Genomic DNA, 21686 nt, shown 5'->3' on the forward strand with positions numbered 1-21686 from the left:
CTTTACAGAAAGGTGTCAAATATTGGTTTAATATGGCTTACATGTTTTACGGGTCACTGATGTGAAAAGCAATAGAAAAACAGTAGTTGGGTAAAGAATGGTAAAGACAGCTTAAGACCTAGTTTACTTTCTCACCTCCACATCTGGTCAATCATCGCCAAAGTGTGGATGCCAGATTGTTGGTTTTGGAAAGTTACTGCCCAAAAAGGTGCAGCTCTTCAGCCCTCAGACAGATTATACTGAAAAACTGACCAACTTTTTTTTAAGGCATCTGGTCAATGGTCAATATGGGCTCCAAAAGCAGTAACTTTAAAGGGGATCAATTTTAAGCTCTAAAACAGTTACATATGTATTGTGTGAGCACCTCACCTGCGATTCCTTGCAGCAGTCCACACACATTAAAGATGCTCTTCTTCATGATGCTTTGAAAGCACATGGTGAAGACGGAAATGAATGCCACGGCGCACAGCAACAGGATCCCTGCAGCCAGGAAGATAGAAGTAGCCTGCCAGAACCCGCTGGCAATCTCTCCAAAATGTACCGCGTAGGGTCCACACAGTACTCCCCGCTCCAGGTGAGGAAGTTTTATACAGCGACCATAGATGCCTAAAGTGGGCCTGTAAGCCTCTCCAGCTGTGGTGGCCCCATGGGGGCCGATAACTGCATTAGATGCACGGGGGACTCCGACAAGCCAGTAAGTGCTCATGAAGGCGATGAGCTCCCCGAACGCGGCAACAATACTCAGCAGAGTCCACAGCATGGAGCGACAGGTGACAATAACATGGCACATGCTGACGGTGGCTGGATGGGTCCCTCTGTTCAGATTTCGACACTGATGAGAGATGAAAAGCTGGAATGCGGATAGAAGGTCCTCAAAAGACAGAGAACTATGGGTGTGATCCTTCTGCAGTGGAGACGTGTCAGCGAGTAAACCCTTCAGAGGAAGAAGCAGGTGACACTGCTGTACACAAAAGGTTCACGTCAATGATTCACAGTCTGCTCCTTCCCTGTTTTTCTCTCCACTTCTCTCACTCCTTATCTTTCTGCTGGTGTCGCTTCAACACAGCTGTTCCTCCTCCTCCTTGAGCTCACCCTCCTTCTGTCGGTGTGGTCTTCAGACTCTTATTCCGCTTGGTTTTTGGTGTCTACATTGTATTGAAGTTGTGTTCCCTGAGCCAGCCTGCTGGCGTCACATCAAACACACCTAAAAGATAAAACAGGGAGAGACAAGAACAGGGTTAGTGCTTTAATTGCACATATAAAGGCTCTAAGATGATCGGTCATTTCTGCTGTGCTTCAGGAAGTGCAGGTCAGAGTTACGCCTCCCGGTTTTCCCCATCATATTTGACAAAGCAGGAGTGTGGAGGATGAAGAAAGTGTGCAGAAGGAGCAGAGAGAGGAGGAAGGGAGGCTTCTGGTGTAGATCTTTAAGAGGGGGGGTCTAATGAGTTGTAAAGAGACATGCTCGTTTGAAGTGGGCCTCTTCTGTATTTACTGTGTTAATGTTGAATGATTTGTGATCGGGCCATTCCTTCTGCTCTGCACTCACTGTAAAGCTTTGTGATTCAGGCCATAAAGATAAAAAAGGGGAGCATTTCTATCCGTGCATTTGTGTGTGTGTGCGCGCGCTGTGGAGAAAGAGAGGGGAAAGGTTAAAATAGACTTGGAAAAGGAGGAACGAGGAGCGGATGCAGAGGAAGAGAAAAACAAGCCTGAGGCCTCTCATCAGGCAGCCCACACAGATGACCTGGGGTCAGCCAACGGTTGATAGCTTAACACTCGTCTGAAAGTCACATGACTGCTGATAACCTCAGCGGCAGCGGCTCTGCTGAGTCAGAGACAATACAAACAGGAAGCAGCAGGTGGTCCCAGATACACATCTGGCTCAGCAGACAGCTGAAATAGACTGCTATCAGTAGTGGAAAATAATATACTGTAGTACTACACCAAACATGAGGTACTTTACTCATGTATGGGTATAAGTGCTCTACACTTTATTATTACACCTATTTCACCGATGCTGTAGCTGTTTGACATTTAAAAGCCTAAGAAGTTTAACGTGAAGTTTAATGTAAAGTGAATTACTCTGATTCTTCTTCCACTACCAGAAACATTTGGTGACCATTTTAAAAAATATTAAACTTGGCTCCATTTCCTTTAAATAGTCCATTTATTGATTTTCCACAGAGTCTTTGGCTGAGCTGTAAACACCAAATGTTAGCCTGGTTCTGCTGGAAATTTCTTCCTGTTAAAAAGGAGTTCTTCCTTCCTGCTGTCGCCAAGCGCTTGCTCATAAGAGATGATAAGATTGTTGGGGTTCTCCTAACATTGTAAGGCCTTTACCTTAAATATCAAGCGCCTTGAGATGAATGTCTTTTGCAGATATTCTTGACATTTGCTTAAAATTTGAACTACATTTGGATAAACCCCTTTTATCATGGTGTCCCTATCCAAGGCTGTCTGGAAACTAGACAGACAAAAACTCTCTGCAGGTTATCTACAAGCTGAGTTTTTAATCTCTGGGAGACATTAACAAATGTAAGCAGAAATGCCAAAGAAGCTCAAAAGGAGCTTTTATAAGTATTCGTGCTCATGTTATAAATGCAGCTCTAGGTCAGAGCTGAGAGTTGTTTCTTTTCTTTGAGGTTTGCTCTTTTTTTTTTTTTTTGCCATGGTTTCCCTGCTGCCTCTTGGGAGTCTGTTAGTCATTCTCCAACCAGTGTTTGGCAGGGCAGCAAAGGGAGCCGGGGGCCGCTGCTGACACGTGTGCCGCCCGCAATGTGAGGTTTCCATCGCTCAGTCCTCGGAGTGCCCTTACAGAGAGGGTCGGGACAGACATTCGTCCCCTTGCGGTTACATCCCATTGAGTAATACTCAGTGTGTGTGTGTGTGTGCGTGTGTGTGTGTAAGAGTGCTACACAAACTTTGATCTTTGTCACCCTGTTGAGATATCAACAACGGTTCGCCTTCCCACCCCCACCCTCTTCTTTTCCAGTGGAGAAAATGACCCAGATCTGTGGTCTTTGTGTATGTGTGTGAGCTGATGTACCGTATGTTTGGACTGTGTCAAGCAGATGAGATCATAAGAACAGGCACAGAGAGCTGCTTCAGTGGAGTTGGACCAGAGTTAATTTTTATGAATCACAAGCATTTTTGTTGCTTCACCACGAACAGTTGCACACCCGTAAAACGCACTTTTTGAAAAACTCTTGCCAGGCCTTAAATACAGACTGCTGATGTCTCACTAACGTCTGACAAAGATTTAAGACAAACGGCCCATCCAAAATTTTTAGAGTCAAACATTTGTCAGCCAGTTGCAAAGACTAATTCTTCACTGACAGGAATATTGTTGAAAAGTAAAATAAAATCTGAACCAGCTGGAAGGGGTTTGAAATCCTTCAGCCTTAAACTTTGACCTTTCTTAGCTAAAGTGTCTTTCTATTACATGCTTGTTGGTTCCACAGCGCCAACTAGCGGGGTCTCCATTTCTCTTAAGATTTCTTGAATATGGGTACTTAAACTAGTCTGGGCAAGTCTGGTTCTACTAATGTACCTGGTATTTATGACAATATATACCCAGACGTCTGCTCCCTGTTCCCAGACACACAGATTTGAGCAGGTATCAAGAACACAAGTTTCCCAAATGTGAGGCTCAAGGTGGATTTATGACATCTTTTATACTCCCAGAGTAACCAGGCAGGAGATAGAGGATTATGTGAGGATCAGTTTACATACACAGAAGAGTTAACGGCCCTCAGATTGCACCCGCCACCATAGTGACACCCAACACTAATCCCCCGTACAAGCTCACACACTTACAAGACTCCCTGCCATCTGACACATGCTCCCCCAAAGTGAGAGCAAGTAGCCAGCAACATAAGTGAGTGATTCAAGTCATTCATGGCAGGCCATGACACATTTCATGGGGCAATTCAGTGCCAGACCATCTAGAAGGTATTCTGCAGGATTTGTGGAAGGAAAGGCCAGAAAATCTTCAAACCGATTACAATGGACATCAAATTTCATGCCAAGAGCTTCATAATGGGACTAAAGGGAAAGTCAGATGATCATCAATGTTGATAGCTTTAAAAACATGTATATCTATTGAAAAGTTGTTGAGATATTTTACTGTAACCAAAGCATGCTGTTTATAGGCCTGAAAAGCTTAAGACTACAGCTCCCGCTGAGCGCATTCATTCAGCTTTTCTCGTATCACAACAGCAAAGCAGAAGGAAACGCCTTTCCACGCTGCCACTGACAGGAAGCAATCTACATATCTATGGACTTGTTGCAGCTAGAATCCGAGGCCACCCTGGAGGGAGTTTGCTTCAAGCTGGCTAAAGAGATTTAAATGGTTTATTCATCAAGCAAGACAGCCAGAAACATCAGATAAACTTCTTACAAAGCACCTCCAAACCACTGGCATCATTCTGGTAATTTCCCCATAGTGACAAACCCTGAAAAATCCTGCTTCTTTTTGCATCTCCTGCATTCCCAGCCACACCTCTTGTGTGCTTATTATCTGTAAGGATCTGTTTGAATGAAAAGCCTCTACAGCTACTTCTTAAATATCTAATAACCATTTAACATAAACCACATGGCAGCAGTCTTACAAATGCAATCGTCAGGTCAGTGTCAGCTTTGTAAATAAGTCACAATGATAGAGCAGCTGTCTTTCTTTGGATTTCAAGCAGACAGAAGAATCAGAATAAGTCATGGGCTTGTCTTTATTTAAGGAAAATTACAGATGCCAAAAGCAACTGCTGTCACTAAACAGAGGAGTTTGTTTCTTACCACTTCTGCACATCTGCTCAGTCCTGGAGCTCTGAGACACTATATATAGTCTGTGATTTAGATCAAATACAAAACATCCCATTTTACTGTATCAGCAAGACATTTCTTATGATTAAGTGTTTACCCCAACACTGAACCCAGTTGCTTAAACAGGAAATGAAAGCAGGAAAATTAAGAGAAACGAGACAATAGCCCAAACCTGTCTCCATTGGTCTGTGGATAGTCCAGCTCTCCTGAAGATGTGGCCTCTGTGCTCCCACTCTCCTCTGCTCACACACTTTAATGCCTCCCTCGTACTCAACACTCCAGGACCCTCCCACCGTCCCTCCTCTTGGACCACTGCATCTCCTCTGATTGGCTAGACTGAGAGCCGATCCAAACTTTCTGAAAGGGTCCACATGGTGGCCATATTTCAGTGCTGAATCTGGGTTAAAATAACAAGATCTGGAGCTGCGGAGGGCTTCTCTCCTCTTTCTGTCTTGGTTTCAGTTTCTCTCACCTTCTCGCTCTGTCTTCATTGCTCACTGCACCTTTTCAATCAGCCAAGGCCAACATCTCACTATCAGCTTTAATAAAGACTTGCATTTTCACTTTCCTAAACCTGAAATGTACAACATTAATGATCTGGGGGATAAGTATGTTAATATAGCTGTATAAACAGCACCTCAAAATGGATTAGTTTATATAATTTTGCTTGTAAAGTACATGTAAAGCCATCACAAAAAAATAAATAAATAAAGACATATTAGTGAAGTGTTATTTTTCATAGGTGCCTCCATTGTTACCAGTTGTATTCATAACATTTATGGACAGAATTTCTTAGGTGGAGTTAGCTGTAGCGCCATGTTTAGTTGGCTCAGGACTGCATATTTGTATTTTGCAAATGATGTGGTCCTGTTGGCGTGATTGAGTGGAGACCACTTGCCGCAAAGTGCAAAGCAGCTGAGATAAAAATAAGCACCTCCAAGTCTGAACTGATGATTCTCAGCTGGGAAAGGGTGGACCCTCCCTGCTCCTGGAAGGGGACAAGCAGTTACCTCAGGTGAAGAAGTTCCTTATTCACGAGGAGTGGAGGATGACTGGAGAGAAGGACTGACAGGTGGATCGGTGCAGCAGCTGCAGTTATGTGGAAGCTGTAGTGGCCTGTTGTGGTCAAGTAAGGGCTGAGCCAAAAGTTGATTTACTGGTCAATGTACATTCTTTCCCTCCACTACGGTCATGAGCGGGTACTGACCAAAAGAACAAGGTTGTAATTGCAAGCAGTCAGAATAATCTTCCTCCAAAAAGGCATCCGGGTTCAGCCTTATAGATATGGAGCTCAACCAGTTGTTGGGGGCTCAGCACTGCTCAGCTGAAATAGTTTGGGTGTCTCATATGCCTTTAGGAAGCCTCACAGGTGAGGTGATTAGGGCATGTCTGACTAGTTAGAGATCCCAGGAAAAAATATGTCTCTTGGCTGATTTAGGAATTCCTCTGTATCCCCACCAGAACAGCTGAGGGATTGTAGGAAGTGGTGGGTGAGAGGGAAGTTTGGTGGGATAAGGGGTAATGGATTTAAATTACACTTGCTGTGAATTTGGAAGTACATTGCTGGTTTAGCCACCCAGTAAGTATGTATGCAAGTATACTTAAAGAAAACATCTAATTATATTTCTTATATATACACATAACCTTTCAAGTGCAAGATTTGTTTACTTCTCCCGGCACACAGAATAGAAGCAGGTTTTATTTTTTAGTTTGTGCATAAAACTCAAAATTCACACTCACAGTTGTTCCCATTAAAAAAAAAGCCCATGACACATACAGATCTTGTTCCATCAAGCTGCTGTCTGAGATAGCTGATTGGACGCTTGTTAACTGGCTGAGCAGATGGTTTGGTGTCTGACTAATGGATTACCTTTCTGGCTGATGGGAGCAAAGTGTCCCAGGATTGCTTACAGCAGCACTGTGTGCATTCAGCCAACAGGGCACTCAGCCACAGTGTTTCTCTGACTTTTGTGTTCGCTCACAAATGAGTTCCATATGAAGACAAAAAAAAAAAAAGAGACAGGGCTGACTCAAACAGGAAGAGAAGCCAATAGGTCAGTTAGGCACTTGAATGCACCCTGCAAAGCATGAGGAAGAGGCCTTTCTTATCAGTTTCAATTAAAGTTAGGCCAGAATGGTTCATAAATGTACCCCATGAATGCAGATGTACACATGCTAAATCTAATAAAACTTCAACTTTAACCCATTTCTAACAAACCCTGGTGACTCATCCTCCCCCTATGGCCATGAGTAGAATGGAGAGACATTAGTGATCACTTCAAGTTAATTCCCAGCTGTCTTAGCTAATTATAGGCCAATCTCCAACTTCCCTTTTCTCTCAAAAATTCTTGAAAGTGTAGTTAGTACAGAAACAGCATTAGTGAAGGTTATGAATGATCTTCTTATGGCCTCTGACAGTGGACTCATCTCTGTGCTTGTCCTGCTAGACCTCAGCGCAGCTTTCAATACTGTTGACCTTAATATTTTATTACAGAGATTAGAGCATCCTTTAGGTATTAAAAGGTACTGCGCTGCAGTGGTTTGAATCATATTTATCTAATAGACTCAAATTTGTTCATGTAAATGGGGAGTCTTCCTCACTCACTAAGGTTAATTATGGAGTTCCACAGGGTTCTGTGCTAGGACCAATTCTATTTACACTATACATGCTTCCCTTAGGTAGCATTATTAGAAAACATTGCAAACATTTTCACTGTTATGCAGATGATACCCGGCTTTATCTATCCATGAAACCAGATGGCACACACCAATTATTGTATGGTCTTTACTTTAGAATATAAAGCGCCTTCAGGCAACTGTGATTTCAACTGAATTGAATTTAAAAAGGAGAATTTTAAATGGAGAATGCAACCTAGAGTCCCTAAACAAAACAGCCACTAAGCTTGCAGGTTTTCTATTTTTTCCACTGTGAAGATACAATTTTCTATAATAACACTGATACAATTCAAATTCTTCATATTATTATTACTATTTGACACAATGGGTGCTTTGTTTCAAACAACTGTAGATAGCATGTCTCTCATGTCTGGCCAACAATGTGACAGCAGTGTCCATTAGAATAAAAAACAAACAAACAAAAAAAAAGACAGCTGTATGGATAAATAGCTTGCTTATGCCATGCTACCATGCTAGGGGTTCTCCCACAGTCACGAAGTAAAACTCATTGGATGTGCTAGTCATACTTGTATGCAATCTTTAATCCTTTTAGCTAACACCTAATTGGTTATGCACTTGTGGCATTTACTACTTTAAACTAGGGAAAGTAGTTGGATACACTAATCAGAAAAGCTACTTCTTTTATGCCCCTGTGGTTTGGGTCTGGCTATCAAACTCCATGTACTACACTTCAACAAAACAAAGACACTAAACACTGGCTGTTGGAACAGTGACTAAGCTTTTGACCAGAAAATCGCTGTTTGGCGAACAGCAAGTTCCTCTATTCTTACTTACAAAGAGAAAGCTACGGCCACTACTAAAGCCTGAGTGAAGATGCTCAGGGAGGTTTCTCCTGGCAGCCTCAGGAGCTCAGACATAGCACAGACCCTCACATCAAAGGCCAGTGGATCAGGAGGGAGTAATGATCCACGTGTACACACCAGATGTATGCCAGGCTAAAGCGTCATTCATACAGATCCAACACAGCACAAGGCAGAGGCTTCCTATGAGCCGCTAGTCATTCATCTTTCCTTGACAGACTTTGGTCTGTGGAATCATAAAGACTTGAAGAAAGAGAATGACTACAAAGCAGTGTGGGGTGGGAACTGATAATAATCAGATAAAATGCTGGACAGTATAAATCCAACTGGCAGTGTAGGTATGACGTGCATGTTTCTAAACTAAAAACTCTTTACATTTTTACATCTGCTTTAAACTTCTTTTTTCATAACTGATTATGAAATCATAAGTAAGTTAAAGTTCTTTTTAAAGGAATAATCAGTTTGGAGCTCTGTTTAAAATTAGAAACATGTGTGTCCGATTTTAAAAGCTGGTTATTGCTCATATGCTCACAAATACTTAAAGCTGCATAGACAGTGGGTAAAATAAGTATTGAACACGTGACCAGTGTTCTAAGTAAATATATTTCCAAAGGTGCTTTTGGCATGAAATTCTCACCAGATATCGATAATAATCCATCCAATCCACACATGCAAGGAAATCAAACCATAGATGTCCATAAATTAAGTTATGTGTAATGTTCAAAGTAAAACTCACTGTGAAAAAGCTCTAAAATCCAAATGTGTGCTACCTGCCTGGACAACAATGAAGCATTTAGAGCCACATATTTCATTCCAGAGATGTTGGGAACTAAATAAAGCGCAAAAAGAAATAAATGCTCTTCCTACATCCATTCAGTCATCAGAAACACAACAGCTGTAGAGTGTATAATGTGTCAGCGCTTCTTCTACTACATGTCCCGATTTTATATGCTTACATTAATAATGCAAAGTAAAGTTATTAACACAACTGTGCATGCACTCCTGACCCAAATATTCAGGTGTGCCCAAGCCCCGGTTTGAGTCAGGAAGGAACTGATTTCACACTGGAGAAACCAAATCCTTTATTTGGGCTTGTGTCAATGCATGTTTCCCAGACATGCCTCAGATATCTCACTGAGGTCTTTATCTCCACGTGTTTTCAATCTGAGCTGCGCCTGCACATGTTCTGTCACTCCACCGTCCAGCCACCCTGAAGAGGCTGCACGACGTGCGCTTTTAAGAGCTGCGGTGGGAAGAGATGGCATTAGAGGAGAGACATATGGAAAGAGTTGGAAGCAGTGGATGGACAGATGGAATATTTGGCCCTGATTAGAGCCTATGGAGTTTCCAGTTGAGGGAGAAGAAAAGAAAAAAAAAAAACAGCTTACTGAGTGGTGAAATCAGATGCAGTTTGCTAGACAAAATCTCTAGCGTGCTAAACAAACACCCAGACAAAAAGAGTATCTTGCACATGATGGTAGCATATGGAAAAAAAAACATCCTCAGTTATCCTAAAAGGCAGCTCAGATCATGAGTGTAGTCTAAAAGCCGATCTGGGGCGACAAACATACGCTGGGAGTCTACACTGATGTGCATTTGCGCCTATGTGCAATCAGAGAAGCCTGAGCTGAGTTTGAGGGAGCAGCTACGACCATCTGCCACTTCAAGGCCACGGCTGCTTAAGGCCCATCAACAGGCACATGGAGACAGATGTTCAACACACATACACAGGGGAAAAGGTCTGCATCTACTGAAATAACATTCTGGGCAGGGCTGTACGGTGTCAGTTTAAGAATACTGATCCTGAGACACTGACGTTCTTAAAATGTTAGCAAATATCAAGCAGCGTGCCAAAATAAAAAAATTTTAATCAGCTGAAATCTTTATAATTAGGACTTTATTGCTACATTTTAATGCTCTATGCTACCCATACAATTTGATCAATATTTGGTTAAATAAAATCAATTTGTGGTTTAATTCTCCAACTTACCTTTAGCCTCTACCATCACGCTTCATGTTGAGGAATGCTAGAGCGCATTTTTTCCTCACATGCTCCATGTTTTCTCCTCACTCAGCGTCTTATTCACACATTTGACAACAATCCATTTATCCAATATGACAGCTGAGGTCAAGAGACAGATAAATTTCCCCCATCAAGATCAAACTACATCGTTTTTATCCATCAGGCTCTCATCAACCGTGCTTTTCCTTCACCGCATCTTAGTGTGGGAGTGTTATCTCTGCAGCATATTTGCTATTTTATCAACTTTCTCGGGAATACCGCTGGAGAAAAGAACCACACACACACACACACACACACACACACACACACACACACACACACACACACACACACACGTGTTAGCAGTGAGGAAATCCCAACATTGAGCTGTGGAGGAAGTAAGGCGGGAGCGTGGGAAAGAAAGAAGGAGGGAAAAGAATAATGGTACAGCGGTTTACAGACACACAGCTAGTGGTCAGCAGGGAGCACACCTGCAAGAGGTATGGCACTAACACATCTACCACAGAGCAGAACACCAGTGACTGAGAGGAAAAAACAGGGGGAACTGCGGTGAAACAAGCAGCATGAGGGGGGAAAAAAGAAAATCTCATGAATCCCAAGAGTTTCTCCTCATAAAATAACTGCAGTGCAGTGCACACATGCACACACGGATCTAAACATGCACACCTCTGCTTGCTCTCGGTGCAAGCGGTCACCATTTCGCCCTGAGAACATCTGGTTATGCAATCTGACTGATTGTGTGTCAATGCTGAGGTGGAGCAGGAGTCATTCTGGCAGAAGTGACAAAAGTCGTTCTTCAGCTGTGCTTCTGTGGAGGAAGGCAGAGGTCAGCAATCTCTCATCTTCTCATATTGACCATAACACCCGGCGTATGGCGAGCCTGCGCCATGAGGGTTAAGAGGGTGAAGGAAAACAACCGAGCATCTGACGTATCACAGACTGGCGTCAAAGTGGGTGGCCAACTGGACCGCCACAGAAGAGAAGGGTTTCACTGGAAAGCTCATCTTGTGATGAGATTATTCTCTCTGCTTGCCACAAAATACAGTTTTTGGGGTGTTTTTTTGGCCCTTCTTGGCTCTGACTCCATATTGGTATATCTTAGCAGTTAAATATACCAATATGGAGTTTGAGATGAGAATAAGAGAGGCTGAGGAGCAACAAGGAAACAGAGATAACAACCATCACAGTGCCACAGCAAGAGAGCAACAACTGTTTGTTGTGTTATTTAAATCCTACATATTTGTGAAAAAAAAAAACAAAAAAAGAAAGAAAATGAATGTATATTCAGGGAATGTATGAAAGAGTACTGAAGCCACCGTGATGTCACTCATGGGCTGTGGACTCACTGCATTGTGAATCCTCATCCAGGTTTGGTTAGCAAGCTGTATCAGTTAACTGCAACACACAGACACACACATTCAAAGCACTCTATACAACATGTCTCATTCCCCCAGTGCTTTCTATGTAAAAGTCGCACACATTCACACTGTGATGAATGCATTGAGAGCAACTTAGTGGTCACTACCTTGTCCAAGGATACTTTGGCAAGCAGATACATTAGATATGTTATAGCACCATGAGGTGTGTTGTTAGACTAGCAAACGTGAAGGAAATATCAACAACTTTAAGATATCCTTTACAGAGAGCTGCAGGGTAACCAACACGATCTTCTATTTCAGTGTGTCCTTAAACAAAAAAGAGTTTATAGTATTGTATCTGCTTGAAACAGCATTATAATACTAGAACTGTTAAGGTGTTCAAATTTTCAGTGTGACTATGTAGCTTTTGCAAGTTGATCCTGAAATTAAAGCAAACTTTAATTTCAAAATAAAGCCTGATCCTAACTCCAGCTATTCGGTGTAAGAGTGGTGGAAAATGAATATATTCCACAAGGAGAAATTCCACTTTAAGAAATCAGGAGCCACATTCTTCACACCTATTTCCTCTGACTGCTGATGGACCTGAGAGCCCTGAGGAGCCCCCACAACTTCTGTTTCCCCACTGCTGCAATGTTTGGGCCCCTCAGGCCTAACACTGTCTCCATTGTGCTTAACCATTTCCAGCCCCACCTTAGCTCTGCAAACTGCCCTGGGGTCCAAAAACGCAGGGGGTCGCGGAGGAAAAAAAATCCTCCCACTTCAAATCCTATTTTCTCAGCCAGACTTAGGAAATCAGTCACTGGGCTAAGCTGGGTGGATGGTTTTTGTCCCTCCTTCTCAAGAGGGCCAAAAGCATTGTTCTCACTGTGTTTTGTGCTTGGGATGAGTGCAGTTTAATCCTAACTTCCCTGTGGCGCTGACCTGCTGCTCCCAGCTGAGTTTCCCACTACAGCACCGAGTAACACAAACTCCCCTGCAAACTGAGACCTCTCTCTACCTGCTCTATCCAAAAGCTCCCGGGGGACAGAGCCATAGCTGTTGTGGGCACTTAACCTGATACTCTGCTCAAAATCAAACGTAAGCACTGCTGAGGAATGCTGGCACCGGCCTCTCTCACTTGAGTTTTGGATAATAAAAGTATCAAGTGATATAATCTCCGCTCTCAGGCCCTTGGCAAAACACAGCATGTGTGGGAGGTGAGGAGATGAGGGACGGAGACAAACGAGGAGATGCTGAGAACAAAAAGAGGAGGTGGGACACTGAGAAATGAAGAAGCGTGTTGCAATTGTCAGACTGGTTTCGGGGGAGTAAAGTGAGATGTGCAGGGTGCTTTCACTTGCAGACAAAGAGGTGAGTGTTGAAAAGTCATGCTTTTCTTATGAAAACCAAGCAAAAACATGTCCTTGTGAGATCTGACCACTGCTGCATCCTGCAGACACAATAGGAGAACATCTGTCTAAATCAGAGCTGACATGTAAGGATATATGAAAACCGTCATGCTTCACACTTCAGGAATAACAAGCTCAGACATCCTTATTTAAAATGTTTAGCTGAAAGGATATGAGTAGAAATAAAACCCTTCAGATTGAATTATGACTGAACATTTCAGATTCAGTTCAACTGGAGCAAACTCCTATCTTCTACATGTGTTTAATACAGAGCAAATGAGACAAATGAGGTTCAGTCAAAACAAGAATGAGATAACAGGAAGTGAGCGCTTGACATAAAGTCTCCCCTATGTTAAGAGCAAAGTGACAAACAATTAATCTGTTTATTATGTTAGCTGGGGCTTTCCACTTTGAAACGACCTTCACAGGTGGTCCCTGCTCAATATCTCCGACTCCATTGTTTTCCTCCATATTGGAAAAACACGCTGCTCCATCCGGACACCCCCAACTTCCTATTTCATCCAGAAAAACATATACCAAACAGATTTCAAGAGTCAGCAGGGCAGACAATGAAAATAGTGAGGGAAGCTGCTGAAGATGCTGTTTCACCCTCAGTTAAATGAAAGTTCATGGTTCATAAATCTCTGGGGTCACAAGACCATTCAAAAAAAAAAAAAAAGCAGAAAAAAATGGCACACACTGAATCACATTTGTTGCAGTCTGTAGCAGGATTTACAGCCCTGCACTGGTGTCGGTTTGCGTACGTCTCTGGCTACAGGAGACAAGGATTCTACCACCACTACAGTTTCCACATCCATGAGTGTATGAGGGTCAATCTCAAGGGGCAAAGCAGCAGAAATATGAAGCCCACTGTGCCCCCATGTGCATGAGGTGACAAAATGTAGACATGGGTTTGCAAAGCTCTATGACTACTAGTAGTATGACTACTAGGATCTTAACACAATAGAACTCAGCAGTGAGGATCTGGAAGTATATGTCTCATTAATATAGGGATTTTGATTATTAGCAATAATGTTTCAGCCATCCAAAGCAGACTTACTACGAGATACGACATTGTGAAATGACAAACTCCTGTAGAAACCAAAGGTCTGCGTGATACCAACCTTTTTTTAATGAGAACATGTTTTATTTGCGATGTCATGAAAAATACAGATGTGGACAAAATTGTTGGTACCCTTCCGTTAAAGAAAGAAAAGCCCATCCAATGGTCACTGTAATAACTTGAAACTGACAAATCATGCTATGAAGTAGTTGGACTAGGAAACAGGATTATGTTGTCACTTAACAAGCAGATTGGTGCATAGGTTGTCTAGAATATAAGGTGTAGAAAGCCAAAAAGGCTTAATTCAACATTTAATTTTTTTTAAGGTGTTACCCAATTTCTGTAAATAGCAGATTTAGAAAAGGCATGATGCTAAGTAACACTTGCTTAGAACAATGGGACAATGGGAACAGTTTGTGTTTCCACTAGTAACAAAAAAAAAAGGTGCCAGGAACTGCAATAATATCATGACAAGAAAAGCAGGAAATCATGTTTCTGTTTGCTTTTTTTTTGCTCCAGAGGAAAGGCTTTATATTTACAATTGACCAAAGACCATAGATGAAATTAAAGGAAAAACACACGTGACAAGAAACGACAACACCAACCTCCTGTGTGGAATCCGGCAGTGGATACGCAGGCAAAATCTCTTCAGGGAAATCCAGATGTAAGACTCAAAAAATCAGCACAACCTGTAGAGAGAGCAAGAACAATGCAGTGATGAGTTCAAATCACAAAAACACACCATCTCCAGAGGGCTACAGCTCAGTCATTGTTGGCTCTCCAGCATCCTTTTCATTGCTTGCTGGTATTTTCCATTTAAACCTGAGACTACGATGCAGCTGCACCTTGGAGAAACTCTTAAACTAGTTCTCATGTTCATAAAAAAGAGAAGTGGCACAGATGTCTGCAGCCCTCATCTGGGTTTAAGTGGCAAAGTTGCATAATGTTAACAACCCATCCAATCCACACCTGCAGAGAAATCAACCATAGATTATGTGTAATAATGAGAAATGACACAGGGAAAAAGTATTGAACACATGATTGGATGGGTTGTTACCAACATCTGGTGAGAAGTTCGTGCCAATAGCACCTTTAGAAATACACTTATTTGGAACATTGGCGACGTGTTCTTATTTTACCCGCTGTATATTCATTTCTTGTAGAGTTAAAGGTGCACTGATGTTCTGTATAATGCTATGCCAATAAAGGATCAAATGACCACATATTATATGAAAGCTCTCACTTGTAGTGATGTCATGGTCAGCAGCAATACTCAGGTAGGTTGTGGTGTTTAAAGGATGCTCAGTTGATACTAAGGGGCCCAAAGTGTGTCGAGGACTGCTGCTCGCTGGAATTTTTTCTCTTTTTTGGACCAGTCTCTTTAAATCCTAGTGAATGTCATGTGGAAAAATCCCACTAGATCAGCAGTTTCATACCCACCAAACCATGCCACATTCAAAGTCATTTAAATCCCCTTTCTTCCCCATTCCAATGCTCAGTTTGAACCTCAGCAGTTCATCTTGGCCATACCTATATGCTGTAGACATGCTAAATGCTTAAATGCATTGAGCTGCTTCCATTTGATTGGCTAATTAGATATTTGCAGTAACAAGCAGTTGAACAGGTGTACCTAACAAAGTGGCCCGTGAGTGTATATGTTTTAATCTAATGTCATAAAAAGTATAATAATGGCAATAACAACAAGCGCCCACAAGGGAATAAAAAGAGGTGACCTGCGTCTCCTACAAGCCATGTAACAGCATTTTGTGTAAGTAAAAGCAGTACTATAAAAAGTAATACTAAATCATTACATTTACAGTTGATACAGGCAGAAAGAGCTAACAAAATAAAGCTCAACAGCACCACTGACAGTGATTAAACATGCTCCTGCTATACTGTCTTCATACTAATGGCACACACTGTAAATCTGGCTGCAGATAATTAACTAATGGTTGCCTCACTTCCCATTTACTCAGTGCTGTTGGGGCCTTTTAATGGTTACTGTCCAGAGAGAATGGCACTCAGCTAAGTTAAAGATCAGCTCAATAGTCTGACAAAACAAGATTGTACAGAAACGCTAACACAGGATAAGTGGACCAGATTAGGTGATGATAACAGGCCATCAAATATCGATTGGTATATCTCAAAGGGAAGCCATAGCTGCTGCTGTTGTTGCTTTTTTTTTGTGCAGATAAAAGAATGACGTAACAGTAAAGGACACAATCTATCACTGAGTCAAACAGTGGCCTCAGAGACTGCTTACAGCTTTATGGATTACAAGATGATGTTTCTTTGGGGTCCACTGTCAGCAATTTACCATCAAATCATTCATTCATAATATTTCTCACATGGTGTCTTTGCTTCCAATCTGAGCAAGCAGCAAACTCCAAAGCTGGAAGGAGAGGTTCCTCTAATGGAAACTTGAGCCTGGCTCCAAAAGCATTAAAAAGCATGTGTGCAGCCTGCTTCAAGAAATGGTTTTGACCTCTATGGATAGTTTTCACCCTTCATAGCAACTCATCATAACTATAATGGTACATTTTTTTGTACCTGAAAAAACATCCGTTCCACTGTGTTTGTTCTGTCGCCCCTCAGAGAAAACAAGCGTTCATTAAATATTTTTGCAAACGCTCGATGCCATGTCTGCACTGCAAAGTTTTGATTTGGTAAACTAATATGCCATCATCTCCTTCGGCTATTTAAAGCAACAGCTGTGGATAAAAGTTCCTCGAGATTTCATCACAAACACGGTCAAATAAGATCTAATCAACACTAGCATCAACTTTATGAAGAGTGGAAAAACAAGCAGTGTTCTGCCACAAAAACTTGGAGTAAGCTTGAAATAATACATGACACACACAGCAGCTTCTCTGGGATCACTGTGACTTACACTAATAAACCACATGGAAGTAGGCTTCTCAGTGATATTCCACTGAACTGAGTTTAGATTTTTGAAAAGAGAGACAAAACTGAACGCACACCTGCTATCACTTCATCTGATCCTTTGTCAGTGATTCTGGATGAATTCAGAATCAATATGGTGGCTGGAAACAGGAAGCTCAACTTTACAGAGAAGTGCCATGAAAAACATAATAACAGATAAGGGAAACCACTTCAGATTGATGTTGTGAGTTCAGTTTTGTCCTCAGGGGAACCTCAGCAGCGTAAATTATTTCCCAAATTGCACAGCTGAGGGGATTTTCCCCAAGTGTTACAGACCAACTACTATTTTTACCCTCTAAAGCAATGCCAACAAATGCCCAAACACACATTCAACTTAATACCTCTTAGCTGAGGTGAGTCAGATGTCGGTGTTTGGAGCTCAGCTGTTGAATCCTTCCAGACCAGGGGGCAGGCTATTATGTGGCATTTTCACTGCAGCCAGGCCCACCACAAAAGGCTCTTTCTTATAGCATTTAAGAGCTTTGGGAATGGGGGCGCTGAATGGAAGAGACACAAGGGGTTTGCCATTTTCCAGTGGAATAGATTTAGGAACTGTTTTTGTGGTTGCTTTTTTGCAAAGAGTAGGATGAAAAAAATCAGTGCGCCCATATTTGCGAAATCTGAAAAATAGAACCAACCACTTGTTAGTTCAGCTTAATGTCAAGATTAAAAACAGGGAACAGTGAAGTTTCCACTGGTCACTTGTTGCTTTTACACAAAAACATACACACCCATCAAGTATAACATAATAACCCCTGACAGGTGAAGTGGATACCACTGATTATCTCTTCATCATGGCACCTGTTAGTGGGCGGGATATATGAGGGCGCAAATGAACATTTTGTCTTCAAAGTTGATATGTTAGAAACAGGGAAAACGGGCATAAGGATTTAAGCGAATCTGACAAAAGCTAAATTGTGATGGTTAAACGACTGGGTCAGAGCATCTCCAAAATTGCAGTTCTTGTGGGGTGTTTCCTGGTCTGCAGTGGTCAGTATCTATCGAAAGTGGTCAAAGTTTGTTGGGTATAGGGCTGCGTAACTGCAGACCAGTCAGGGTACCACTGCTGACCCCTGCCAACTTGTGAAAGCGCCAACAATGGGCATATAAGCATCATAACTGGACCACGGAGCAATACAAGAAGGTGGCCTGGTCTGATGAATCCCGTTTTCTTTTACATTACGTGGATGGCCTGGCACCAAGATGCACTATGGGAAGCAGGAGAGATAACTTTGGACAATGTTCTGCTGGGAAACCTTAGGTCCTGCTCAAGTAGAGTAGAAAACCGCTGTATAAGGACCAGTCCATTTAAACCAAGAGCCAGTCCATTTAAATGCCTTGAGGTGACTGTTGTGATTTGGCGCTATATAAATAAAACTGAACTGAAATTACCACTTGAACATACCATCTACCTAAGCACTGCTGCAGACCATATACACCTTTTCATGAAAATGGCATTCCCTGAAGGCTGCAGCTCAAGAGGTAGAGCGGGTTGCCTACAAGTTGGAAGGTCGGTGGTTTGATTCCTGGCTGTCCTGGTCTGCGTGCCAAAGTATCTTTGGGCAAGATACTAATGTAGATAACACATAGACAGAAAAAAAACACTTGGTGAATGGGTGAATGAGGTTTGTAGTATAAAGCGCTTTGAGTGCTCAAGCAGAGTAGAAAAGCGCTACATAAGAACCAGTCCATTTACCATAAGGAACGCTGGCACACAGCAAAAATGGTTCAGGGATGGTTTGAAGATTTTCCAATGGTTCCTAATCTTTTACAAACAAAACAATTAATCAATTAATTAAGAAATGATTTAGCAGACTAATTAATGATGCTAAATATTTACTGGTGCACCGTGCTAGCCATTTTCAGTCATTATGCTAAGCTAACATCCTGTTGGCTACAGCTTCAAATCAGGCATGGAACAAGTTTCATTCTTCCATTGTAATTATTGTTTCTGTAGCTGCACGTTCAGGAGCCAAGCTGGATGCTGTTTGATCTAAATCATAGGTTACTCTCTATCAAGGCAGTGACACACCAAGCACTAATACTGTATCTGGCAGTGAGGATCAGAATCAGATGCATCTTTCATTGCCATTTACATCTGGTTTATATTTATTTCTCCCATCCTCGTATTTTCTTCACTCTCTGGGTCTGCGGGCAGTAATGAGAGGCATGTGAGGCTAAGCGGAGAGCATTCTCATTAAAAATAGGCAGCTCGGTAGCCCCGTCCCTCAGGCTAATGCACACATACAACACAGGTGTCAGGAAGCAGCCAGCACCCAAACCCCATTCACTCGCTTAACACTAATCACCGTAATGCACTGCAAACTGCAAGGCGATTATGAGCAATCGGTGAAGCGCGTCAGTGAGTAAATATTTAAAGAGTGCTGAAGATCAGGTACTTGAAGAGATTTTTCAGGAACTCAAAGCTGCAATTCACCATTCTGCTCTGAGAGGTCAAATTCAAATACGTGAAAATGTATTTGCTATTGTTAATCAAGCGGGAGTGTGTGTTTGTGGAGTTTACAGAAACACAATAGATATTGTCAGTGTGAACTAGGTTATATAAGCACTCTATCTTAAGACTGGAGCTGAATGGGCATTACAGCTGCTCTCTGTTCTTACAATACAAAACAGACTTGACCAACAATGACCTCATCATTGCAGACAGCAGCCAGCGTGTATGTGTGTGTATGTGTATGTGTGTGAGAGAGAGAGACTGGAACATTTTTATATGACTATCAAACTGCTGCTGCATCAGCACCACAGAAACCGCTCAGTGGCAGCTCAGTGCATTCAGTATTGTGCTTACAGGACAAGAGCAATAATATTTTTCACTAGTGCTAAAAGCGAGTACAAGTGGCAGCTGGCAATGAAACTTAATTTGGGCATGCAAAATGTATGAAATGTACAAAAAAAAAAAAAAAAGGTAACACACACACAGACACACACAAAATAAACCATCATTGTTGTGGAGAATAATAAGTGTTGCTTGTTCCTGCTCAGCTGGACAGCTGCGTTACATTCATGCTGGCCTTGAAACAGAAGGGCTTTGAAAGCCTCACCAGGAGCTCTTCAAAGAGACAAGAAAAAAAAAAAAAAACACCCCACTGGGTTTCTGGTGCCTGTGCAGCTTCCACATTGAGTACATACTCTGCCCACTGATGGTGACAGGGAGACAGAAACAGTGTAACACCAGCTGTGCCGTGGTCAAGACAAAACAGCACAGCTCGATACATGCACCTCTGAGACACTGGGAGGGATGTAAGTAATACTCACGTGGAGGTAATCAGATAATTAGTTGTGCATGATAGCTGTAACCATGTTCAGTGTTTTCTGAAAAGTTCAAAATATGTCAAAATCCTATAATTTACTCTCAGAATTCTTTAAAATAATTATCTTGACATGGAAATCGATCCTTCGTCCAGCTTTTACTCCCTCGGGCACACACTGATTACGCTGTGCATTAATGCAATGATTATCCACACTTGATCCAATTTCCTCGTGTGTGTGTGTATGTGTCTGTGTCTGCACAGATGCGTGTATGCATGTGTGTCCTGCTTGTAAACCACAGACCGCACAAAGCACACAGAGATGACGTCACCTTCCAGGGATCAGCCTGTTAAAGCAACATGAAACATAACAGACGGCTGCAGCTGCATCATCCAGAGATGCAAGTTTAAGTTTAAGTTTGTGTGTGTGTGTTGTCTTTGTTCAGATGTGATGAAGTCATCGACATCTCTCTAATAACAGAAGACAGGTGTATTAAGTGCTCTCCTAATGTGGATAGGAGGGTAATTTCTCTGGTTTGGATGAGGGCCAGGTTTCTCCCAGACATGATGACAGATATAATGGGCAAAAGAGTTTCACATGAGTTCAAACACACACACACACACACAATCATTCCCCTCCTGCTCTCATCTGTATATGCACTGCAGCCTGGCTCACGTTTGCCAGATTCTGTTATCACATCTGGAAGACAAAGCAGCATCTTCCTCTCTGTCTGCCCCACAAATCTGTGAGCCTGGGGTGATAAAGAGCCCCACAGAGCACCGCGGGCCATCGACTACGAGGAATCTGATGGCTCTGCGGTGAGAAAAGCTTAACGGTTTCTTCAACGTGCCTAATGATCCTGAAAAGAGAATAAGATCTGGTTAAGTGCATGTCTGCCCTTAAACTGTCAACAAACTTAATTTGCTGTTAAGGATCTTATTTTGCATTTCAGGCGGCTTTTATAAAGGTCAGATCACAGTTATTTACCTCTAGTGGTTATGCAGTGTGATTACAGTGTGATCCGTACAGCACTGGTACAAGTTGTTCCTCTTTTTAGGTCTTTTTTCCTACTCTTTGCTCTCTTTTGTTTAATATCTTTGTCCTCCATGACTTGTCTCTGCCTCCACCTCCTCTTATTATTAAAGTCTTCTGTTATCCACTTTGTCATGCCTTTGTTTACCCTCTCCACACAGTGAGCCAAGGCAAGATCCCTGCTGTCTTCAGCTGGCAAATACCACTTAGCCATGGAGGACCGCCCCAAATGACAAGAGCAAACAAAGAAATGCCTCATTCTCTGCATTC

At 42.2% G+C, this 21686-nt stretch overlaps 1 protein-coding gene across 3 annotated transcripts in view; it reads right to left on the bottom strand.

Moving 5' to 3' along the window:
* lhfpl2a (LHFPL tetraspan subfamily member 2a) overlaps positions 1-21686 on the bottom strand; it is a 37681-nt gene that overhangs the window by 7748 nt on the left and 8247 nt on the right. For 2 of the 3 annotated variants that reach the window (XM_030742760.1, XM_030742759.1), the window contains 2 exons: positions 14777-14860; positions 370-1204 (listed from right to left, as the gene is read on the bottom strand). In XM_030742760.1, the coding sequence (XP_030598620.1) occupies positions 370-790 (421 nt within the window). In that variant the 5' untranslated portion in view covers positions 791-1204; positions 14777-14860. Of the gene's footprint in view, positions 1-369; positions 1205-4993; positions 5095-14776; positions 14861-21686 lie in introns of those variants that run through there. The other variant, XM_030742761.1, reaches the window with a different exon arrangement.

Source organism: Archocentrus centrarchus, chromosome 12, assembly GCF_007364275.1.
Source record: "Archocentrus centrarchus isolate MPI-CPG fArcCen1 chromosome 12, fArcCen1, whole genome shotgun sequence".
Lineage (NCBI taxonomy): Eukaryota > Metazoa > Chordata > Actinopteri > Cichliformes > Cichlidae > Archocentrus > Archocentrus centrarchus.